At 45.1% G+C, this 23526-nt stretch overlaps 1 protein-coding gene across 1 annotated transcript in view; it reads left to right on the top strand.

Annotated features, from left to right (window-relative positions):
• POLR3E (RNA polymerase III subunit E) overlaps positions 1-23526 on the top strand; it is a 300274-nt gene that overhangs the window by 259612 nt on the left and 17136 nt on the right. The window contains exon 19 of the mRNA XM_086940764.1: positions 6906-6983. Coding sequence (XP_086796890.1) covers positions 6906-6983 — 78 coding nt within the window. The remainder of the gene's footprint in view (positions 1-6905; positions 6984-23526) is intronic.

The following is a 23526-nucleotide window of genomic DNA, read 5'->3' as shown; positions in this document are numbered from 1 at the left end:
TAACATGTTGGGCAATACAAGCGCACAACTGCACTTTGGTCTCATCCGTCCAGAGTATATCATTCCAGAAGCCTTTTAGGTAATTTAGGTGGTGTTTTGCAAACCTAAGCCACACAGCAATGTATGTTTTTGGTGAAAAGCGACATACTCCTTACACTCTTACAAAAAGGATCCTCTTGTCCAGTCTTTTCTCTATGGTAGAATCATGAACTCTTTGCCCTTACATTGTTGACAGATTCCTGTAGATCCACTGATGTAGCTTTGGGTTCTTTGTAAGCTTAGGAGCCTTATGTGGTCCTGGCTATTGGGTGAATTTGCAGGGACGCCAACTCCAGAGTAGATTGACAGCTGCTTGGAACATTCTTCATTTGTAAATTATCTTTCTCACTGTGAAATGATGGCCTTAATATTGTTTTATAATGCTTCATGGCTCTTCCTTGAGACAGTTGCAGATATTTTGAACTGGGTATGAATTATGACAAACCTGAATGTGCTTGTGAAAACTGACCAACTCCTAAACAAACAAAACTGAAAACGATGCTAGCAGCTTTAGTCCCCGGCAATAAATTAAAATATAAGTCACAAGGAAAGTGGATGCCATACAAGTTTTATCAAGAGCTTATGGTTAGTAAGCAACAAGATTCCTCTACTTAGTATGCCTTGCGAGCGGAAGAGCTTCAGAAGTAGTGTTACTCAGCATAATTTCTTGGGCTTGCAAAGATTCTATCAGAGCTGTGTTCAGAATATTTCAAGGAAGCATTCAATAGTTCTCTTGGATATGTGCAATGAGTCTCCAAAGGATATGCACTCCTCTCTGAATTGCATGTGTGTATATATATATATATATATATATATATATATATATATATATATATACTTTCACTTCGCTCAATACCGCTCTCACAGCATCCACAGTCGAATCCAGACTGTCAAGAAAACGAATAAGGCAGACCCAAAAATTCAAGTGCAGTGATTTTAATTCAGTTTAAAAAAATGAAACCCAGCAAGCCCGCATGACGCTTTTCGCCTCTAGCCAGAGGCTTGATCACATGATACATTGCTTGTAATGGATGAGGGTATTTAAGGAGTAGAAAATGCATGGTGGGCGGTACTGGACATGTTGGACCCGCCCTTTCCATTAACCCCATAATGATCATCACTTATTATATATTTACATTTTGGATTGATTTAGAAACCATAATGGTTAATAGGAACAATTAAGGGCAAGTGCCCTAGTTCAAACAAGACAGTTAATGGTCGCCATAATGTGATAACAATGAAATATTTGTGCAAAATCCCGCAAATTGTACTTGTCTCAATCTATACAAAACTGTACAATATAGCTTACTAGAAACATATAAATATATAGAAATATATATGTACATCTGTTATGTGTATATATAAATAAACATAAAAACAATTCATCTTCATTGCTATATGTACATTATTTACAATAAAAGACAAGATGTCAAATATTCTATCTATACACTTTCATTATAAAGCACATTATCCACTGATTATAAAAGTACAAAATCTGTCAGACTTAATAACATCCATAACAAATAATTGTACCGAAAACTAGGCGACCATGAAATAACTTACATCATAAATCTACCTGTCTTTCCTTTTTGTGATTTTTCTAAATATGAAGACAATCAAGATGTGTATCCATACAAAATAAATATGTAGGGGCCCAATTCATCATGGTTAATACAAACTCCTATTTAATACTCAATGAGTCTCATCCATAAATTTCCCTAATACCTTAGTGCAAAATAATGTGCAAAAATGTTTAAACAAAAGTGTTTAGAATTTCTTCTGTGTGATTAAAAACAAGTTCAGGGGAAAATGAAAGGGAATTTTTAGAGGAAAACATATAGTTCTTTATCATCTTTAAATTGAACTCCCTTCACATGTAGAAACCAACTCTCGATTACGGTGAAACTGATATATCAAAGGAAACATGAATTATAAAGTGTGTGATGACCAATAGCTTGCCCCTGTAAATAGATTTATAAACAAGTATATAAATCTTCGCTCGCGTTCAGGCCCCGCGGGGCCTTACTATCGAGCTCAATTATATACCTGGTCTCTAATAGGCGAAGTTGAGCATCTCTATCACCTCCCCTCTTGAGGGGCATTACACAATCAATAGCATAGTACAGCAAGGAAGAAGGATCACTGTTGTGTATACTCTCAAAATGGCGAGCCACAGGGTATGCCTGATCTTTTCCAACAATAGCCCTAATATATTGCAGCACACGCTTGTGCACTGGCAAACGTGTGCTCCCCACGTATCGGAGGTTGCACGGGCATTGTAAAATGTATACTGCGAAGTCCGTTCTGCAAGACATGCGTTTCTTAATCTTTACGGGCTTGGTTTTAAATGGCACCGTATACTGGGTTTTATTACATCCATTTCTGCATGCCTTGCAGACAGTACACTTCTTGAATCCTCCTCCAATGGCACCCCAGGTGTCTGAAACTGGTTTTTCGAGGACGTTGCTTATTAGTCTATCTCCCATCGAAATAGATTTTCTAAATGTAATGTCAGGTTTACTCATTACAAAATTCCCAATAACAGGATCCCCTGAAATTAGGTTCCAGTTCTTATAAAAGATACGTCGTATCTCCTTGTGCTGTCTGCTGTAAGTTATGATAACTCTCGGTTTTATCCGGTTATCCTCTGTTGTTTGTACAATCATTTTTTCTTTAACTGCTAATGCTTCTTGTCTAGTTATAGATGCCGCTCTATTAATGGCTCTCTGGATAGTATTGATGGAATAGCCTCTGGATAGAAAACGTGCCTTACTTTCATCTTGTGATTTGGTGCATTCCTCATCTGTGCTACTTATACGCCTGATACGCAGCATTGCTGCTGATCAAGTGATAAGGATGCTGACTAGACGCATGTAATACTGTATTACCTGCGGTAGGTTTTCTATGTAACCTAGTGGCAATCCCTGTGTCCCTTATATATACTTCCGTATCCAGAAAAACCACTGATCTCGCATCTATGTTCGCAGTGAAATTCAAATTCAAATCATTGTTGTTCAACTCTTTAACAAAGTCTTGTGCTTGCTCACGTGATCCTTTCCAGACCATAAATAGGTCGTCAATATACCTTAAATAAATCGGTATATGTTCCTGAGTAATGTGTTTAAGGATGTTGCCCAGGACCCGCTCCTCCCACAGTCCCATATGGAGACATGCTAGACTGGGGGAGAAGCAGGCCCCCATTGCAACAACCCTGACCTGTTGGTATATTTGATTATTAAACAGGAAATAATTCTGTTCTAGACACAACTGGATCATAGATAGCAACATTTTGTTGTGAGCTGAAAAATTCATTGGTCTTTTGTTTAAATAGAATTCAACTGCTTTTACCCCATCAGAATGTTTGATAGATGTATATAAAGAGGTAACATCTAATGTAATGAGCAAATAGTCAGTGTTCCAAACAATACCATCAATTTTTCTGATAGTCTGCAGTATCTTGTACATATGATTGTAAACCTTTTACCCACTCTTGAAGGAAAAAGTCGATATATCGAGAGATATTCTCTGTTGAGCTATTGATCGCCGAAACGATCGGTCTCCCAGGTGGCACATGTATGTCTTTGTGAACTTTCGGTATCAAATAGAAAGTTGGTATAACCGGATGTTCTTTTTTCATAAAGTTATATTCATCATTGGACAACAATTTTGCACTTCGCCATGCCATTAATTTCAAATTTTGATCTTGCCAAGCAGTTTTGATTGCTGTTAAATTACTTTTTTTATAACATGAGGAATCAAAGAGCTGGCTTTCTGCCTCTGCCACATACATATCCTTTGGCCACAGAACGATGTTCCCGCCTTTATCTGCTTGGCGAACAATTATGTTTTGCTCCTGTTCTAATTTTTTGATCAAATTGAAGTAGCATTGATTTTTCTTGTCAAAGGATATTTGTTTCCTATTTGTAACGGCATGGAGTTGTTTTAAGTCCTTGATGACCAGCTCATGGTATACCTCCAAATTATCGTGGGTTAAAATGGGTTGGAACGTCGATTTTGGTTTGAATGGGGTTTGACTCATTGCTTGATCTTCACTGGAAATTATTAGCGGTAAGTCGCTTAATGTTGCTCCCTCTTGTTGTAAGTTCCAGATCTCATCAAAATCCATTCGGTCTTCAACTTCTAGTAAAGAAGGATTCTTTGATGTTCCAGTCGTTTTTTTCTTTTTTGGTTGTAAAAGAAAGAATTTGTTCAGTTTTAACTTTCTTACAAAACAATATGTATCCATTCTAGCATCCACATAATTGAAGTTCGAGGGTGCACAGTAAGATAACCCTAAGCCTAGGATCATCTCGTCATTGGCGGAAAGGGTGATATTAGTCAGATTTATAATCGATTGTTTGTTCATTTCGGGGGCTACTTCCGATTCGATTTGTTCCAGCGTCCCCTTGCTGCTTGATTCGCATTTGATTGTTTTGCGCCTGCGACATTTCCTCCTGGCACGCCGCTTTTGGTTGGCCCAGTAGCATTTGTCTGTTGGCCTCCTTTGACACGAGACCTCAATGTGTCTCGTCGATCTTGGCATAAGCAGCTTACTTCCTGTGCCAGTGTTAGCTTTTCTGACCCTGCCGTGGAGGGTCCCGCAGCCTCGTTTTCCGCCTCGCTCCCCGATGTTACACTAATATCTGTCGAGGAAACTGACACCGTTTTCTTGTTTGTATTCATTTGTCTGGGTTTCCTCGCACTTGCTTTGACATTTTCATATTTTTTAGCATATGTAAATATCTGTCTGTGTAAATAGTCGAGACGGTCTCGCTCAAACTTAAACGCTTTACGTTTTTTGATTATTTCTTCCTCCTTTTTCACCCTTTGCATCATTTCATTTCTGAATTTCTCTGCCTGTTCACTGGGTCCCAAATCTTTTATGACCGTTTCAAGTTGTTCTATCTCTGCTTGTATTTTTAATCGGTCTCTTTCCGCATAGCGGACCAGGATTCCCATTAGTTTAGCTGAGCACTCCAAGTTTGTGTCCGCCCACTCAGACAGCATAGCGGGGTCTGGTGTCTCATAACTTGGGGCCAGGGTTATTCTCAAACCCCTCGGGACTCTACCAACTTCTATATAACGTGAAAGTGATTAGTTTTCCCACCACTTCGAAGTTTCCTTTTTAATCAGTTTCTCCAGTTTTCTAACGTGGTCTCTCAATGTGGGATTTGCATTGTCCGTATTTGCATTGTCCATATTGTTGGTTGCCGCCGTACCTGGCGGGTTCGTCTCCCCAGCCGGGGATTTGTCGAACATGCTTTCCGCCGCTTCTTCCCTCTCTCGCAACGTATCCGCGGACATTTCTTATGCTTGCAACCTTACGTTGAATGTTACGGGTAATTAATTTAGCGAATCGTTTCACTGCCACAGCTGTAGCCGTTTCTTCTCGTGCTCCGAGTTAACTTAAGCTCAAACAGTCTGTGTTACTCCCCACTGATACATCCGATTATGTCCTACCTTTCGTACGGGCTGTCAGTACTGCCGTCAGATTTCTTTTGCTTTCTGATGGACTCGACTCCCGTTCCCTTCAGGCAGGCAATTCTTTCGGCGATCAGGGACCATATGCGGTGTGCTTCTTGCCGAAGCCGTGTAGTAGTTCCGGGTTAGTGGAACGGCTGCTTCCTACCGCCAGGCCAAACCAAAGGGGAGGGATCTGCCTTCCAACGTTGAAGCTGATTCCGGTGCTCAAAATTCCTTTCACTTTGCTCGATACCGCTCTCACAGCATCCACAGCCTAATCCAGACTGTCAAGAAAACGAATAAGGCAGACCCAAAAATTCAAGTGCAGTGATTTTAATTCAGTTTAAAAAATGAAACCCAGCAAGCCCGCATGACGCGTTTCGCCTCTAGCCAGAGGCTTGATCACATGATACATTGCTTGTAATGGATGAGGGTATTTAAGGAGTAGAAAATGCATGGTGGGCGGTACTGGACATGTTGGACCCGCCCTTTCCATTAACCCCATAATGATCATCACTTTTTATATATTTACATTTTGGATTGATTTAGAAACCATAATGGTTAATAGGAACAATTATATTTATATATATATATATATATATCTCCGATATTGGCTCAAACTTGTTCTAAGCTGTAAAACCTCCCCCACAAAGATGTTGGAGACTTATTTCACAAGGACTCTAATTGGCAAGCAAAGAAGGCAACCACGCTCTGAGTAAAGCCACAAAAAATTAGGGTGACTAGCTGCAGTTTAACTCAGTTCATTTCTGAAAGCTAAATTCCAGGCACACATATACATCTTCGGGACACAGACAAAACTGAACACAAGTTAAAAAAAAAAAGTTGGAAACGTTTCTGTGGATGAGTGTTATGTATTGTATACTATGTGCATACTAATGCATTTTGTCATTTTCAATATGTTTGACTTGAAATTTGTTTCGTATGTAGAAGTTTTATTAACACTTTTTAAAATCTCTGCAATATTGAAATGTGACCAGTTGTAGGAGCATTGCTGCTCAACTCTGCAAAATGTTACAAATAAAGCCGAAGGTAACTACTTAATATTCATATTTGCCTTCCATTATAACTCAAATGAGTGAAGATGATCGTTGGTTCACTTTTTTTGTGATTTGTATTTGGCAAGTATGGTGTAATCCACTAATGGCCATTATGTCTTAGATTCTAGGAGAAGTAAAAAGTTGTATTAGCTTGGCTCCCTGCCAACATTCCAGTTTTGATTTGCCCTGAGAAAATACTTTATTACAATCATTAAATATTTAGTCAAATGTAGTTTGACATACCAGCTGAAACCGTGTTTTATAAATATGTACCGCCACAAATTCATATAGTAATGGTAGTTACAGCAACACCTAAGAATGATTTCTCATTTGTTTCATTTTTAGTTTCCTACACATTGCACTGTTTCACCAGATGAACAAAAGGTTTATGCACTCTGGGAATTTGGTGATGTATATGATCAGGTAAAATGGAAATACCCATATTGACTCAATTGTGTGCAATATATGTTTTATTTTTGTCTGCATTTTGTGTTTCCGAGAGTGTTGGTGTAGGCCTGTATTCTGATCTCATTAGATGATGCCCTACAATTGTCAGTTAGCTATTTGGTCACTGAAACTCAGATACGTCATAGATATTACTGTTTTTTCTGTTGCATCTCTCTCACTTCATTCATTCCCAACTAATTATTTCATCCTTACAAACACAGTACATATCCATTGCAAGGGCGCAGAGTTAATTGCTTTCATTCCTCTCCTATCCTTGTCATTTGTGTTTGATAATAAATTCTGGGTAAAATGTAGCGCTCTTGCATTGCCAAGGCTTGGATTACTATTAGGCAGTGTTGGATTGGAAGTTGTACCTTGTGAGTTAAAAAGTATGAAACCAAAGGGATGCACTGTAGACCCTTCCTACATGTAGTAGAAGAATGATGTGCAGATTGTTTTTAATTAATCTAAACCTCTGGTATTTACTCCGGGTGCATTCCATGACATTGTTTTCTATTAGTGTATGTGATTACAAATGGGGACTGGCCATGTGCAAATCCTTATTGGTTCAGTTCCAAAGGGCACTGCCCAGCTCAGTGGCACACCTCGCCTCCTCTTGATGGGAATGCAAGCATCTCCACGCTCCAGTTTTGACATTTGTGGGCCTCATCAGTGAGTTGTAGCACAAGTCCCTATAGCACAGCAACAGTACCCACACCTGGCATTCACACACCACATAGGGTGATTCACTTAGACAACAATAATGTCATTGAAGGAATTGGTTGCTCTGCCTTAGCTGCAACTGACTATCGAGGCTGGTAAGGTCTATTACTTGTGTCACTACAGGTTGGACTTGGCCAGGCTGTTTGGCTGTACCTTTTGGGGAGTGTAAATGATGATTTACTGTGTTTAATCCTGATCTGTAGTGGCAGAGTGAACAAAAAAATCAATAGGCTCGAATGTAGCCCTTAGTAATTACCAGTGGCTGAGATTATTTCAAGCATTCCTTTCATAACTTTTTATTTTCCTTTTTTGGGGGGGGGGGGGGGGGGAATTCAGTTCATAGCAAATAACATGTATAAATCAGACCATTAAATCGTAAGTGTAGAAATATTACGCAGTTATGAGTAATAACACCAAACTTAAATCCTATTGAGGCAATAAAAATTAAGGAAAAAAAAGACTGAGATAATCAAAACAGCTACATTTCAAATCGACATCTCCATATATTGTAACATAGGCTGCCATATTTTAATCCCTAGTTGTTTCTTCCGCAAAGATTTTATGGGATACAAGCTAAATTCAAGATTAAACACATTATGAAACTTGGCATGCCACATTTCATATGATGGTGCCTCCGATTGCAACCACATAGAAGTGACACATAATTGGGCCACAGCCATAAATATAAAATATCGAAAAGGATAGCAAATCTGCGTGGGTTAAATATCCTCACATAAGGAGACAGGTTGCACTCCGTTTTTTCAAAAACCAATTTAGTCACAAACTTTTTTTCAACTTTTCTTTTAGTGGTTGGCGTGCTCACTGATTCGTGCCAAGCCCACACAGCACGTGTGATACATAACAACAAAAAATGGCAGGGTATCATTCTGACCCCACCACAGTGGCAACAGCCTCTTTTTTAGTAATGCCAATGCTACCATTATTTTTATAATCATCCATTTTCTTCTGTCTTGCTTATTCCTTATTCTTTTCGCTGCGCAATCTTTTTTCTCATTCATCCTTTTTGTTAAACTCTTTATCATGCAAGGTGATTGCCAATTTTCAAGTTTTCTCATGTCATGGGGGGCCATCCGCACCTCTCAACCACAAACACGTACTGATGCAAGGTTCCATTTAAGCAGTTTATTTATCCAATGCATTTCGGACCCTTTCTGGGTCCTTCGTCAGGGAACATACTGCAAGTAATAATAACACACATATTAACAACCCACAATTTAAAAAACCACGAACATATTTTTATAGAAAAACGTTCCTCTTATGTGCAACATATTAGCCATTAGTGTTGTGAAACATCCTTCATACTACGTTCTCTCAAGTGCCCTTACTTCATAGGACCCATCTACCTAACACTGCTCCCTTGAATTATTCAAAAGAAATCAGTCACACACATGAACTGCTTCGCTATCCCTGCGGGTCTATGCGATTACATTACCATTCTCTTTCCGTCCTGGTTCTACCCCATTTCTTCCACGTTATGAATTCCTTGGCGCTAGTGACAAAACTTGATGTTTCCCCTCCACATCTCATATATACCTGTTCACCACTGCTCCGCCACAACCCCTTCCCTATTCTCGCCAATTTCTTAATTAAACATACCTGCTTAATAAACGACATCTCTCTCTCCTCGGTAAAACTGGACGATATCCTTACTAGCTGACTCCCCTTCAATCATCAGGTTTTTTAACTAACCTTCGTGATTAGGACCCGCCCCCTCCCTTAAACCCACAGTATCCACCTAAAACATAGAAGAACAGTCATTCTGAGAATGACTACCTTTCCCATAATCCTCCTGGTATATATAGCAAACCCAATAAACTAACATCGTTTCATTGAAAATAATTCTGAAGTGTTTACAATCAACTGGATGAGTAGATGATACATCACTAGAAAATGTCCACAAAAAATTAATAAAAATGTCCATGGTAATATGTGCGTTTTTTCATTTCTTTCGCTGACATGTTTAAAACAAACTCGCTGAATGAAACGCGATGATTTCCCTTGCATGCCGAGATCGATATTTAGTCCTGGTTCTTGTATGCATTGGAATGCATTGGATAAATAAACTGCTTAAATGGAACCTTGCATCAGTACGTGTTTGTGGTTGAGAGGTGCGGATGGCCCCCCATGACATGAGAAAACTTGAAAATTGGCAATCACCTTGCATGATAAAGAGTTTAACAAAAAGGATGAATGAGAAAAAAGATTGCGCAGCGAAAAGAATAAGGAATAAGCAAGACAGAAGAAAATGGATGATTATAAAAATAATGGTAGCATTGGCATTACTAAAAAAGAGGCTGTTGCCACTGTGGTGGGGTCAGAATGATACCCTGCCATTTTTTGTTGTTATGTATCACACGTGCTGTGTGGGCTTGGCACGAATCAGTGAGCACGCCAACCACTAAAAGAAAAGTTGAAAAAAAGTTTGTGACTAAATTGGTTTTTGAAAAAACGGAGTGCAACCTGTCTCCTTATGTGATTTACTCGAATCTAGCCCCACCGGGTTAGCACCCAGTGAACGAATGAACTTCATTTACAAAGAACCAGGACTAAATATCGATCTCGGCATGCAAGGGAAATCATCGCGTTTCATTCAGCGAGTTTGTTTTAAACATGTCAGCGAAAGAAATGAAAAAACGCACATATTACCATGGACATTTTTATTATTTTTTTGTGGACATTTTCTAGTGATGTATCATCTACTCATCCAGTTGATTGTGAACACTTCAGAATTATTTTCAATGAAACGATGTTAGTTTATTGGGTTTGCTATATATACCAGGAGGATTATGGGAAAGGTAGTCATTCTCAGAATGACTGTTCTTCTATGTTTTAGGTGGATACTGTGGGTTTAAGGGAGGGGGCGGGTCCTAATCACGAAGGTTAGTTAAAAAACCTGATGATTGAAGGGGAGTCAGCTAGTAAGGATATCGTCCAGTTTTACCGAGGAGAGAGAGATGTCGTTTATTAAGCAGGTATGTTTAATTAAGAAATTGGCGAGAATAGGGAAGGGGTTGTGGCGGAGCAGTGGTGAACAGGTATATATGAGATGTGGAGGGGAAACATCAAGTTTTGTCACTAGCGCCAAGGAATTCATAACGTGGAAGAAATGGGGTAGAACCAGGACGGAAAGAGAATGGTAATGTAATCGCATAGACCCGCAGGGATAGCGAAGCAGTTCATGTGTGTGACTGATTTCTTTTGAATAATTCAAGGGAGCAGTGTTAGGTAGATGGGTCCTATGAAGTAAGGGCACTTGAGAGAACGTAGTATGAAGGATGTTTCACAACACTAATGGCTAATATGTTGCACATAAGAGGAACGTTTTTCTATAAAAATAAGTTCGTGGTTTTTTAAATTGTGGGTTGTTAATATGTGTGTTATTATTACTTGCAGTATGTTCCCTGACGAAGGACCCAGAAAGGGTCCGAAATGCATTGGATAAATAAACTGCTTAAATGGAACCTTGCATCAGTACGTGTTTGTGGTTGAGAGGTGCGGATGGCCCCCCATGACATGAGAAAACTTGAAAATTGGCAATCACCTTGCATGATAAAGAGTTTAACAAAAAGGATGAATGAGAAAAAAGATTGCGCAGCGAAAAGAATAAGGAATAAGCAAGACAGAAGAAAATGGATGATTATAAAAATAATGGTAGCATTGGCATTACTAAAAAAGAGGCTGTTGCCACTGTGGTGGGGTCAGAATGATACCCTGCCATTTTTTGTTGTTAAATATCCTCACCCACACCTACTAACCTAATCTCTCTAGAAATACGGACATCGACCCCCGTGGTTTGCGACAGAAATTCTGAAATGCCAGCTAGAAATTGTTTTAAAACTGTACAATCACAGAATATATGTACAGTATCCGCTTTCTCTGCCTCAAATCTAAAACATTTCCCGTTGTGTACCCCACCCCACTTCATCATCTTGACCGGTGTATGCTATAAATTAAACAGAGTTTTATAGTGTTGAGTGCGTAGATTTGCCGTCAGTATAACTTTACTAGCCATATCTATAGATGATTGCGCATATGAGCCATTATTACAAAATCTATCCCTCCACTTTGCATCATGCATCTCAATGTCATCCCGCTGTGTCCCCCGTAATGTCGTACAGTGCCCCAATCTTAGCTCTTTTAGACAATGCCTCTAATAAATCATTGGTTGTTATAGATGTATATCTGCAATGTTTGTTAATAAAATCATAAATTTGCAAATATTTGAAAAAATCATACTTAGAAATTTTGTATCATTCCACTAAATCTGAAAACTGAATAATTATCCCAGCCTTATACATATCCCCTAGACGTCTTATCCCCTTGCCCTTACAAGTAACCATCTTTGTATCCCAAAACACCAGTGGGAATATTTCCGTGGAGTTAAAAGGCATGTAGCAGCCAATCCGATTTATAGATACGATTTTGCGTATCCACCTCCATGCCTTCTATGCAGCAGAGGCGATTTTAAATCGAGTTCTTTTGAAATAGCTTGGTTCGTAAAACTTAAGCAAGGCCTCGCTCGCCTGAATCCTCAACAACATCTGATATATGTTAGGAGCTTCAAATGGTCTTGCTTCATCCTCAACCACCAAATTCTGCATATTCTGCAGAAGATGAACTAGATAATAAAAAACAAACTTCGGCACCCCCCATCCACCACGTGCCAATGGAAGCATCATATATTTTGAAGCACGCCAACTTTTATTTCATCCCCATATAAACCTATCTGCAATAGACTGAAGCTGCGTCAATTGTACCCGTGTCAACTCTAGCGCTACCGTCCTAAAATAGTACATTACCTGGGGGAGTATACACATTTTTAAAACATTACATCGTCCTACCATTGATAAATGGAGACATTCTACCTTTTTCAACTGACTTTTCGCTGAAGCTCGTATGTCTGCCCAGTTCACTTCAACTATCTCCTGCAGTGACATCCTGATCTTTATTCCCAAATATCTTGCTTCTGGTGTGACACGGACTTCGCCAGGGCAAAGTCCCTCGGTACAAACAACCTGGGTTTTAGAGACGTTTAACTTGTACCCGGCAACTTCCCTATACTGCTGAACTGGTTCTCAATTTCCTTTAGTGCTTGCTCTGGGTCAGATGTTACTACTGCTATATCATCTGCGTAAGCAAGAGCACGTACTTGATGTTCCCCCACTACCATCGACTGTATGCCATTGGTGGTCTCCAATATTTGCAACTGTGGGTTGATGTAAATAGCAAAGAGTAGAGGTGAACAGGGGCATCCCTCTAGGGTGCCCCTAGTTATGTATAAAAAAATGACTCCTTCCCCGTTGTACAAATTTTAGCCCGCGGGCTTTTGTACATAGTCAGTAGTGCTAGCAAAAATTGGGGACCAAACCCCATCTTTGGCATTACAGCCCACAAAAAACGACCACCATACACAGTCAAATGATTTTTCAGCATCTAAAGAAATTATTCCTCTGTTTTTGACATGTAGTAGCGTAGTCTAGCAGCGCATTTACCCTGTGTATATGATTTACTGTGCTCCTGCCAGGCAAGAAGCCATGCTGATGCCGAGATACCACCGGTGATATAACTTGTGCAAACAGAGTTGCAAGGATTTTTGAGTACACCTTGCTGTCAGTATTTATTAATGATATCGGTCTATACCACCCCGGGAGCCTGGGAGACTTCTCCTTCTTTTTGAAAAGATGGTGGGGGTTCCCACACTGAGCTTCTAAAAACATGGGCAGCATATCATCCTTAATAAATGAAAAGATTATCCAATGACCTCCAGGGGAAGTTTATCATACCCTGCCGCTTTCCCCAACGCTAGTCTAAATAATGCTGTTTGTAGTTATAGCATAGTAATAGGAGCCCCTCTAGCTCTTCCCGCTCGCCTAACCCTATCTGAGTTAAATCGAAATTGCGGAGGTACTGGTTTCTAGTACCCTGCTCCACAAACTCTTGAGTATATATAGTCCTTTATAATACGAGTGAAGTACCTCCAATATGCCTTCCATAGTCTCAGCTGTGCCCCCTTTACCATCCTCCAAAATTTCTATTTGCTGGGAGGCCTGTCTACCCCGCAGTCTGAGCTAAACATCTGCCAGTTGCCTCCCCATATTCATATCTTTCTGCCTTATGTATTTTGAACTGAGCAGCTATTTCTTGACTCCATACCCATTTGATCCTAGCCTTACAAGAGGCCGTCTTAGCTTGCACTTCTTTACTATCCACATTCGCTCTAACCACTTGTATAAGTTCACATTCAGCCTTCTTTTTATTTTCCTTCTGTGAGTAATAGGTGAGGGTTTTGCATGCCTGTTTCCGTACTCACTTTGATTTACTGCCACCACTGGGTTATCCGTTATTGGCTCTAGTTTGTTCAAAGCTAGTCTGCACCCAGTTCACAGGGAACTTCTTACGATGGTTATCTGCCTTTGATTTGCATCAGGTGCAGAATCTGAACCGCCTGCTTTTTCTTGACTCCTTTGTACCATATGGTTTTTCCCTACCTAGTGTCTCCTTTGCCCTTCTCTCTTATTCCCATCCTGGGGCTCTTTGACTTAAATAAGAAAGCTCTCCTTGTGTGCCTGGCTCCTGTGCCACTGGGAGTCCCACCGGGTTCTTGCTTGTACCCTCTTCTAGACCCACATACTTGGGAACCAGTATAATGTTAGTCCATTATAAAGTGGGTTCAACAACTCTTTCAATTGTTATTCAACATTCACCCCACTTTTTCCACATATTTATTTCAAGCGTTTCGCTATTGAGTTAACAGTATAATAGAGCACCACATAGTAGATATTTTTCAACCCTGATTCTCTAATCTAAAAGGGCAATAGTCAACGTTCATTCCCAGGATGACTTTACCATGTTACAGTATTCTTTTCTAGTTTTGAGCTTTTTCAGCTATTTCAGTTGCCTTGGTCACTGTGTTGTGCCCAACAGGGCCCATCTTTTCTGATGTACAGCTGTTCGGCCCCTTCTTCATCTTCTGTCACTTAGAAAGCTAATATGGCCTTAATATCATAGATTAGGTCACTTTGATACCCACAGGATCTTCTAGTACTGCCGGAAAATAATAGGTTGGTAAGCCCTGTTCTGCGCATGTCTAATCTGTGAGAGCCCCTGATCCATACCTGTGTTTCTCTTGCAGGGCTTTTTTTAACCTGTCCTGAAAGATTTTATCAAAGGGTCACTTCTGGTCCAACCTCCAGAGTGTCCACGACCAAATCCATGTAAAAAATGTGTATTCGGAGGGCGTGGCTTCGAGGGCGAAGATGGCGGACGCGGCTGTGTAGAGCTCCTGCCGGCCCGATATTTATCTGCTTAATTATCCTTGCCCTGAACCCTTTCCTCCGTCTGCTGTTGTGGAGGTGGCTGCTGGTGACCGGGGTACCCGTTGGTGTGGTCGCTGGGACCCCGGACCGTGTTTGGAGCGGCATTTGGTGGCGGTGCCTGCCGGGCCTACTCGCTGCGTGGTGACCCGGGACCTCAATTTCTGTCCCGCCCGCCGGCTGGCCCTGGGCGCCAGGCAGACAGCAGACGGCTGAGCCCGTGGGGTTGAAGCTTAGTCGCCGGATGTGAGGTGACTGTGCACCCTGCCGCTGCTACATCCTGCGGAGTAGTGACCTGGCGAGACGACAGCGCGGATCCGGAGATCGCCCTGTATCTACTCGTCTGCCGGTAACGAGGTGCTTGCGGAGTCGACGACGTTCCGCCGGCTGGAGTGGGCGGACTGGCTGCGCCGCATCGGCGGCCTTGACTTTGGGCCCGTAATTGGCAACTACTGCGCCTTGGCGGAGCGACGCTGCCCGGGTGCCTGCTTGTGACTTGGCGTGCTGGTGGCGGGTGGCCGCCGCGCGGCCTGGTGTGATCCGGACGCCCCGGGCTGGGCCCATGTGGTGGGCGTTCAAGCGGCGCGGCCCCCTTTACGGGTGTGTGTCGCCTTACTACCTCTGCCGTAGCCATGACTAGAGGCGGGGGTGGCACGACCGCCACCAAGCAGGGGCCCATCGATAAATTCACTGGCCCTGGAGGAGGTGCCGGGACAGCCGGAGGAGGCCAGAGTGCTGCCATTACGCAGTCCCGCGACATGTTGGATGCAAAGATTGGCGCGGTCGGTGCCGATGTGATGCTGCTGCGTCAAGATCTCCGTAACGCGGTCGCCCGCATCTCCGAAACGGAGACCAAGGTCACAGCAGTGGAAGGGGATGTTGGCGCCCTTAAGAAGAAAGTTGCGGACATGGAGAGGATTCAGAAGGGCCTGGCGCTTCGTGTGGAAGATGCAGAGGGGCGGGCGCGACGAAATATTCTGCACTTTGTTGGCTTTCCGAAGGATTGTGAGAAAGGGCCCATGGATGCATTCCTGTCACAGTGGTTGGAAGGCTGGCTCCCCCCGAACACCCTGTCGCGCTGCTTTGTGGTGGAGCGCGCACACAGAGCCTTGACGCAGAAACCGCCGGCAGAGGAGCGGCCTCGCCCGATCATCGCCAAGATCCTGAACTTCCATGACAGGGACGTCCTTCTCCGGGAAGCGCGGCTTAAAGACACTCTGCTCTACGACAACCATAAGATCATGATCTTCCCGGACTATACCAAACTGGTCCAGCAGCAGCGACACTCATTCCTAGCAGCAAAGGCCAAGCTGCGTGGCCTAAAAATCCAGTATTCACTGCTCTACCCGGCCCGCCTCCGGGTGATCTTCAATTCCAAGACTCATTTCTTCGACTCGCCAGAGGCCGTCTTCAGGTGGACCGACGAGGCGGTCAGGCTCCGACCGAACGTCCAGCCGGACCATCGCGCAGATCATCTCAAGACCGGAGCGACCCGCCCGGTAAAGGGAAACGACATCGCAAGTCCCGCTCGCGACGGAGGTCTCTGTCCCGAGACCCCCTTTTGGGGGACACACAGCCCGACACGGATCAATCTGGCAAGGAATCCTGAACATCTACTGATTGCCTTTGATCTGTGGCTGTACACTGCAGCGGCCAGGACTTGGATGGTGGAGCGGACGTTGACTGGTGCAGTATAGACCTATATTTTGGCGAGTGCATGAGGCCCTCGAGGACTAGTACATGTGTGGTGCCTTGCTTATGGACCTGATGCCTGTGGGATAGGGGTTCGGGGCACGTTCTGTGGGCTGCCTCCTCCCTTTGGGACTGGGGGGTGTTTCTGGGGGTGCGCCCTGTTGGTTAGTGGGGGGACTAGTTGGGATCCATTGGTATGGCTGGCTTTAGGCGCTATATTTTGGGCCTGAAGTACCGTATGCCGCGACAGATACTTCACTGTTCTTCGAGGTATTGGGGTAGGGGGGTGGCTGGGGTGTTTGTTTGTTTTGGGGTAGGGGCTGGTCGAGGGGGGTGGTGGGGGTTGGGGTTGTTTTCTGTGGGGTGCACGTGATTCTTCTGATATTTGCAACTGGGGTGTTGGGGACCTGGGTCGGGTTCTGGGGGTCGCAGAGACTAGCCCATCGCGACAATGGCTGATGCCCCGCGACCGGTACCTCCTAGTACCTCCATGCGGGTCCTGAGCTGGAATGTTCGGGGGCTCCTGGACAAGATCAAACGGGGGCTGTGCTTCGCTGGGCGAAAAGGGATTTGACGGATGTGCTCCTCCTTCAAGAAACTCACATGTTGGGTACTAAAGCATTGAGTCTGCAGCGGTTTGGCTTCCACCAGGTGTTTAATGCAGGGTTTACAAGGGGTTCGAGGGGGGTGGCCATTCTTGTCCACAGGCGGTTGTCTTATACTCATGAGCGTCACTGGCTCGATCCTCAGGGTCGGTTTGTGTTTGTGCAGGGGAAGATTGGAGTGGAGCCGGTGGTGTTTGGCAGTGTGTATGCCCCTCCCCCGCTGCAGTGGACCCTAGCGGAGAAACTGTTTGCCTTGTGGACTGAGCTTCCCCGTTCCCTGGCGGTGATTGGAGGCGACTGGAATGATGTGGTGGACGTGAATTTGGACAGGCAGGGGGGGCAAGGGGTCGCGGATGTGGCCTCACCTACACGGTTGAATGCCATGATTGATGGACTGGGATGGGTGGATGTGTGGAGGCATCTGCATGCGGGAAAGCGGGAGTACACATATGTTTCTGCAGTGCACGGCTCCCTCTCACGCTTGGATTGTGTGTTCGTGCCGGGGGCCTTCCTTGACAGGGTGAAGGGGGCAGCGATCCGGCCTCGCGGGCTGTCCGATCACTCCCCTGTGGCGGTTCAGATTGACCTCTGTAAGGTACGCCAACCGTTCCGGTGGTGGATGTCCACGTGGCATCTACAGCGACCGGCTTACTCCCAACATATGCGCAGCGCGATTGCCCGCTATTGGCAGGTTAACCTCACGGAGGGGGTGGACGCGGTGACGGTTTGGGAGGCTATGAAGCCCGCCTTGAGGAGTGTTGACATCGCCTGGTGCGCTTCCGCACGCCGGACTCGGCAGGAAAGTATTGTTACAGCGGCGGAGCGAGTGGAGGTGCTGGAGACGCGATACCGGGAAGTTGCTGATGACAGGACACTGCAGCTGCTTCTACAAGCACAGCAGTCTTATTCCTCGGTCTTGCTGGATGAGGCTCGCCAGGCATGGCTGGCTACGCGTAGTAGGGTGTACCAGAGGGGAGACAAGTCTTGCACCATGCTCCACAGACTTTGTCAGCAGACTCTGCAACCGATCATCTTGCCGGGGCTTATTGACGACACAGGAGTAGTGATAACGGACCCTGCGATCCTTGCGGCGAGCTTTGCGCGCTATTACGCGCAACAGTACGCCTCTCGGGAGAGTCTTTCCCCCGAGGGCATTGAGGCGTTCCTCGCGGAGGTCCCTCCTCATGCAGTCTCGGATGAAGTACGAGATGCCTTAGATCTCCCCCTGACGGCCGAGGAATTGGGCGACGCGCTGGGTCAACTTAATGTGGGTAAAGCACCGGGGCCGAGTGGGTTCCCCAGCGAATTCTATAGGAAAATCCACTTGCAACTCGGGCCACATTACAGGCGGGCGTTGGAACTGGCGCGGGAGCGCGGCAGCCTGCCCCCGGACTGGCGTCACGCCGAAATTGTGGTCTTCCAAAAGCAGGGCAGACCCCCCGACCGTCATGAGTCCTATCGTCTCATATCCCTCATCAATTTTGAAGCCAAGCTCCTGGCCAAGGCGCTCGCGAACCGCCTACTTCCGCATATCTCGGACCTTGTCCACCCGGATCAGGCGGGCTTTATGCCGCACCGGGCGACGAGACACAACATTCGGCGTGCGCAGGCCGCGATAGACGCAGTGGGGGCAACCGGGGATCAGGCAGCGCTGTTGCTTGCGGACATTGATAGTGCGTTTGATTCGGTTAGCTGGACCTATCTCTTTACCCTTCTGCCGCTCCTCAATCTGGGGCCGGTGTTCATCTCCTATGTGAAATTGCTTTATATGGATGTAACTGCCTCGGCGCGTGTCTCTGGGGCGATTTCCGAGCGGTTTCCCGTTACCAGGGGCACTCGTCAGGGATGTCCCCTCTCCCCATACCTTTTCGCGCTGGCCATGGAGCCTCTGGCCGCCCGAGAGTGCCGGGATGCACTTTATCGGGGCTTTGTCTGGGGGGCAGACCACTCGGATCGCATAGCCTTGTATGCGGATGACGTTCTTTTCTTTGACTGATTTGCATCGCACGGGCCCTCGCATACTTGAGATGATGCGGGAGTTTGGTCAAGCATCGGGGCTCTTTCTCAATCCACGCAAATCGGCCCTGTGGGTGTTGGGGGGTGAATCGGTGACATGTCCGTGGGCCGCGACCCTTCGGGTGGCAGTCGATGGCATGAAATATTTGGGCGTCTTCCTCTCGGCCTCGGCTACGGTGGCGTGGGATCGGAACGTGCAGCCAGTGTGGGATAGGGTTCAGCTGGACGTCAAGACTTGGACGCGCATGCCCCTTAATATCTATGGCCGATCGGCCATATTCAAGATGGTAGCCCTGCCATGGCTTCTTTATCAACTGCAGAATCATCCATATAGAATAGACACGCAGTGGTTCCGACGTGTCAACTCAGTGCTGGGCCGGGGGTGCCTCCAGGGTGGCACTGCGTACATGCTTTCTCTCTACATACTGCGGCGGTTTGGCGTCCACGGATCTTCTGTCCTACTACCAGGCCTCCCACCTCCTAGTGCTCAACGAGTGGTGGTATGGAGACCGTAGCGATCCGGCTTATGCTTTGAAACACTCTCTGATGGGGGGTGCCACACTCCACACCTTACTATACTCGGCCAGACGGAGGAGGACGCTGCCGAGAGTCACCCAGGTGGTCTTCGCGATCTGGCGGCAAGCTTTGCACCGTATGGGCTGGTGGGGCAGGCTGACCGCTGAGACCCCGTTATGGCATAATGGTTTGCTCCCGGCGCTGGCGTCCCTGTCCGGATTTGGCGGCTGGGATGCGATCGGGATTTCGTCCCTCGGTCATGTCCTCACTGGAAATACACTTAAGTCCTTTCAGGACCTTAGCTCTGAATTTAATATGCCTAAGTCCCAATTCTCCCGGTACCTCCAGTTCCGCCATGCCCTCGGCCCTAGCCTGGTGGGCTTAGATCAACTCCCCGACTTTAGTCCCATCGAAGCAAAACTCTTTATGGGGGACCTGGGCGACAAAAAGGTCTCTCAGATATACCGCTCCCTGGTTACGCACTGCTCCCCTTCCCTCTTAACATTGAAGGCCTCGTGGGAGAATGATGTTGGCCCCTTGGATGAGGATGACTGGCGTGAGGCCCTTGAATCCCCCCCGTGGGGCTGCTATAGCCGTCCGTCTTAGATTTATTCAATTCAAATACCTTCACAGGGCATATTATACTAGGGAACGACTGTGGCGAGCGGGCCTTATAGCCGCTCCGGAGTGCCTGAGGTGTGGTACTGAAAGGGGGAAGCTCTTCCACACAGTGTGGTCTTGTGGGAGATTGACCAGATTCTGGGCTGGGGTCTGGGACTGCCTGTCAGAAGTGTTGGGGTGGGACCTTCCCCGTACCCCTAGATTGGGCCTCCTTCATGTCCTGGAGAACGTTGGGGGCAACATCTACAAGCGACATCTTTTGCTATTGGGGCTAGTGGTGGCCAAGCGAGATCTGGCTCAGGCCTGGAAAAGTGAGCGTGCCCCCCCACTCGGCGCATGGAAGGCCGGATTGGACTTTCTCATGGGGCTGGAACTGCCTATCTTTGAAGCCAGGGGGTGTCCCCGAAAGCATTACAAAATTTGGAAATGGTGGGCGGACTACAGGGGGCTTACTCTTGACCCCCCGATTGACATTGATGATGTGCTGCCTCCTGATGTGGACCCTGTACCTTAGGTTGTTGGCCGACACCTCTATTGCTTTCCATCTAATGTTGCTACTCTGTGGACACGTGCACTGGCTAGGGTGGGATAAGGGGTGGGTAGCTGGGAAGGGTGTTGAAGGGTACTTTTGGGGATGGGGGTGGGATGGGGTTTGTTTTCTAAAAATTTGGGTTCACTGTCATGCCATTACCTGCATACTGTTGACAGTCTCCTCCTGACTGTGGAGAGCTGTATTGATACTTGCTTGAACTCTCAATAAATACGGTTTTGAAAAAAAAAATGTGTATTGCCCTCTTCTGTCGTTTTCAGATGTTTTGTCAGGGATTGCAACTTAGAGTTCTTTCCTGTCCTATTTTTGCAGGATCTAATATTGTCAGGACGTGGTCCTGGGGCTCTTTGTTCAATAAATGACTCCTCATTTATCTTCCTTGCTTGTACCTTCGTAAGACTTTGGCCAACTGAGTGAAAGATATGAGGTTACTATCTGGTGCCTTTTAATGATATGAGAAGCTGTTATGGTGATAACAGCGTCTCCAGATTTCTACTTTCTGCAAAGGGCAACATTCTGCCCTACCTCATTGCAAAGAAGCAAAATATGGAGTGCTGTGACAAGAAATTAAACCTTTCAGGAACACCAACGCTGACAACTGAAGTTCCACGGTTGGGTCCAAACTTCAAATAGTATATGTCCTTGCCACTTCTCATAACATGCTAGGGAAAGTAGAAGCCCAGCCTATTCAGTGAAACCTCCAAAACAAAATTCTAATGCCTCTGGGCCTTTTTATGTCGAACCTACCAGCAATTCACGCTGTCTGGTTTACCAAGAACCTGCTGGGACTTAGAACCCCCCCATTGCTTACCTTTGGTTGGCTTTATTGTCACTCATTTGCTTGCTTCTTATTTAATGGCTTTCCTTGTCAGTCTTGTGTTTAATCCTTCCCTTCGAGCATCGCCTATTTACCATCCTCTAGAATGGCTGACTTACTTCCATCCACTGCTACATTTTTCCTTTCCTTTTGGTTAAACCCTCCATCAGAGCATATGTTTTCCAGTTCTCTCCATCTTGTGTTTCTCTCTGTCTCCCTGATATCCCCTAAAAAATACCCCACCCCCCCTGCACGTTGTAGTTGATCTATCTTTCACGTGGATGCTTGCTCTGTCCGGTGCACTGCTCCCACCACCTCTGTGTTGTTGTCTTCCTTGTGTGCTTCTCTGCTGCCCAGTGTTGCTTTCTCCCATGTGCCCCGCTCGCTTCCTATTGCTTTCCACAACCTGCTCCTCCACGGCTCCTCTACTTCACCCACCTCCACCCTTCTTTATTTAAATATATTTTTGAAGAAGAAAGGGTGTGCAAAGTCCCTTCATTGGCTGTGTATATCTTCTTATTTTACTACTGTTCAGCATGGTGACTCCTTTCAAGATCTCTCAAACGTTTACTAGCGCTTGGAGTCTTGCGGAGACTTTCCACCTAAAGTTCTACCTATGTATGGTATTGTGCAACTTCCATGGACTGTCTGTCTCTGCCTTCACTATGCCTTCCTCTCGTCTACGACCAAATGCATTAATTGTGCAGTGATTTCCTGTAAATGCACGCTTGACGCTGCCTTCTATACATTAGCACACATTTGGAACTGTGGAAAGATGGACTGAGGGTGCTGTTGTCCTTGAAAGAATCAGCGCTTCTCTGATATAAAAAAAAATATAGGTGACAGTGGGTCACGGATTTGCATTTATAAGTCCTATACTAGATGTTTGTGGTTTAAGTCTCCCAGACATTGCCACCTGTGCGACCTTTTGATGCAAGCTTTTCGTGTCCTATATGAGCAGATGGAACGCCTGATTCTGAGTTGTAGAACATTCATTTAAGCCTTCATCTGATAACTCTGATTCTCAGAGTCCTGCAGAAAATCCAAGACATCCCCATTCTAGTGTCCGTTTACCCCTGCCTCCTCCTCCTCTCGCCCTGCCCCAAAAACCTAGGTCTCTGATACCTTGCACCATCTTCATCGGTGGTTCGAGTTTGATGATAACCTTTTCAAATATGCGTATACTGCAAAGAGTTAATGCTGAGCTATTAAGATAGAAAAATTAGATCAAATCTCATGTTCTGTGCGACAAGATACACATATATGCACACACACACACACACATTAACTGAAAGCAAGCAGTTAATAAATTAATATGTTCTACTTCCCAATCTTTGAACATGAGGACAAAATGTGATTGAGTCGATGAAGCAAGGCAGCCATTCTTTGAACATTGAATTTTCTTGCTCAGGTCTGCTTGCATTACCGCCTTCTAATTCATTTTCCTCCCCCTGATGAATGCAGCTTGCAAGCCAGTGCCAATTGACTCTGGAATGTATCCACGTGCAATATGTAATCTGGCACCTATGCAAGCAGAGAACAGCAAACATGACCGTTGGCAGAGGCGTGATCACTTTTTTAGTTTTTTTTTTTAAGTGCAGACTGCAGTTAAAGGTGCAGGAGAACTAATGAGGATCATGTTTTC

This window comes from Lissotriton vulgaris, chromosome 10 (genome assembly GCF_964263255.1).
Source record: "Lissotriton vulgaris chromosome 10, aLisVul1.2, whole genome shotgun sequence".
NCBI lineage: Eukaryota > Metazoa > Chordata > Amphibia > Caudata > Salamandridae > Lissotriton > Lissotriton vulgaris.
The sequence above is the reverse complement of the archived record's forward strand: the minus strand, read 5'-3'. Positions and strand labels throughout refer to the sequence as shown.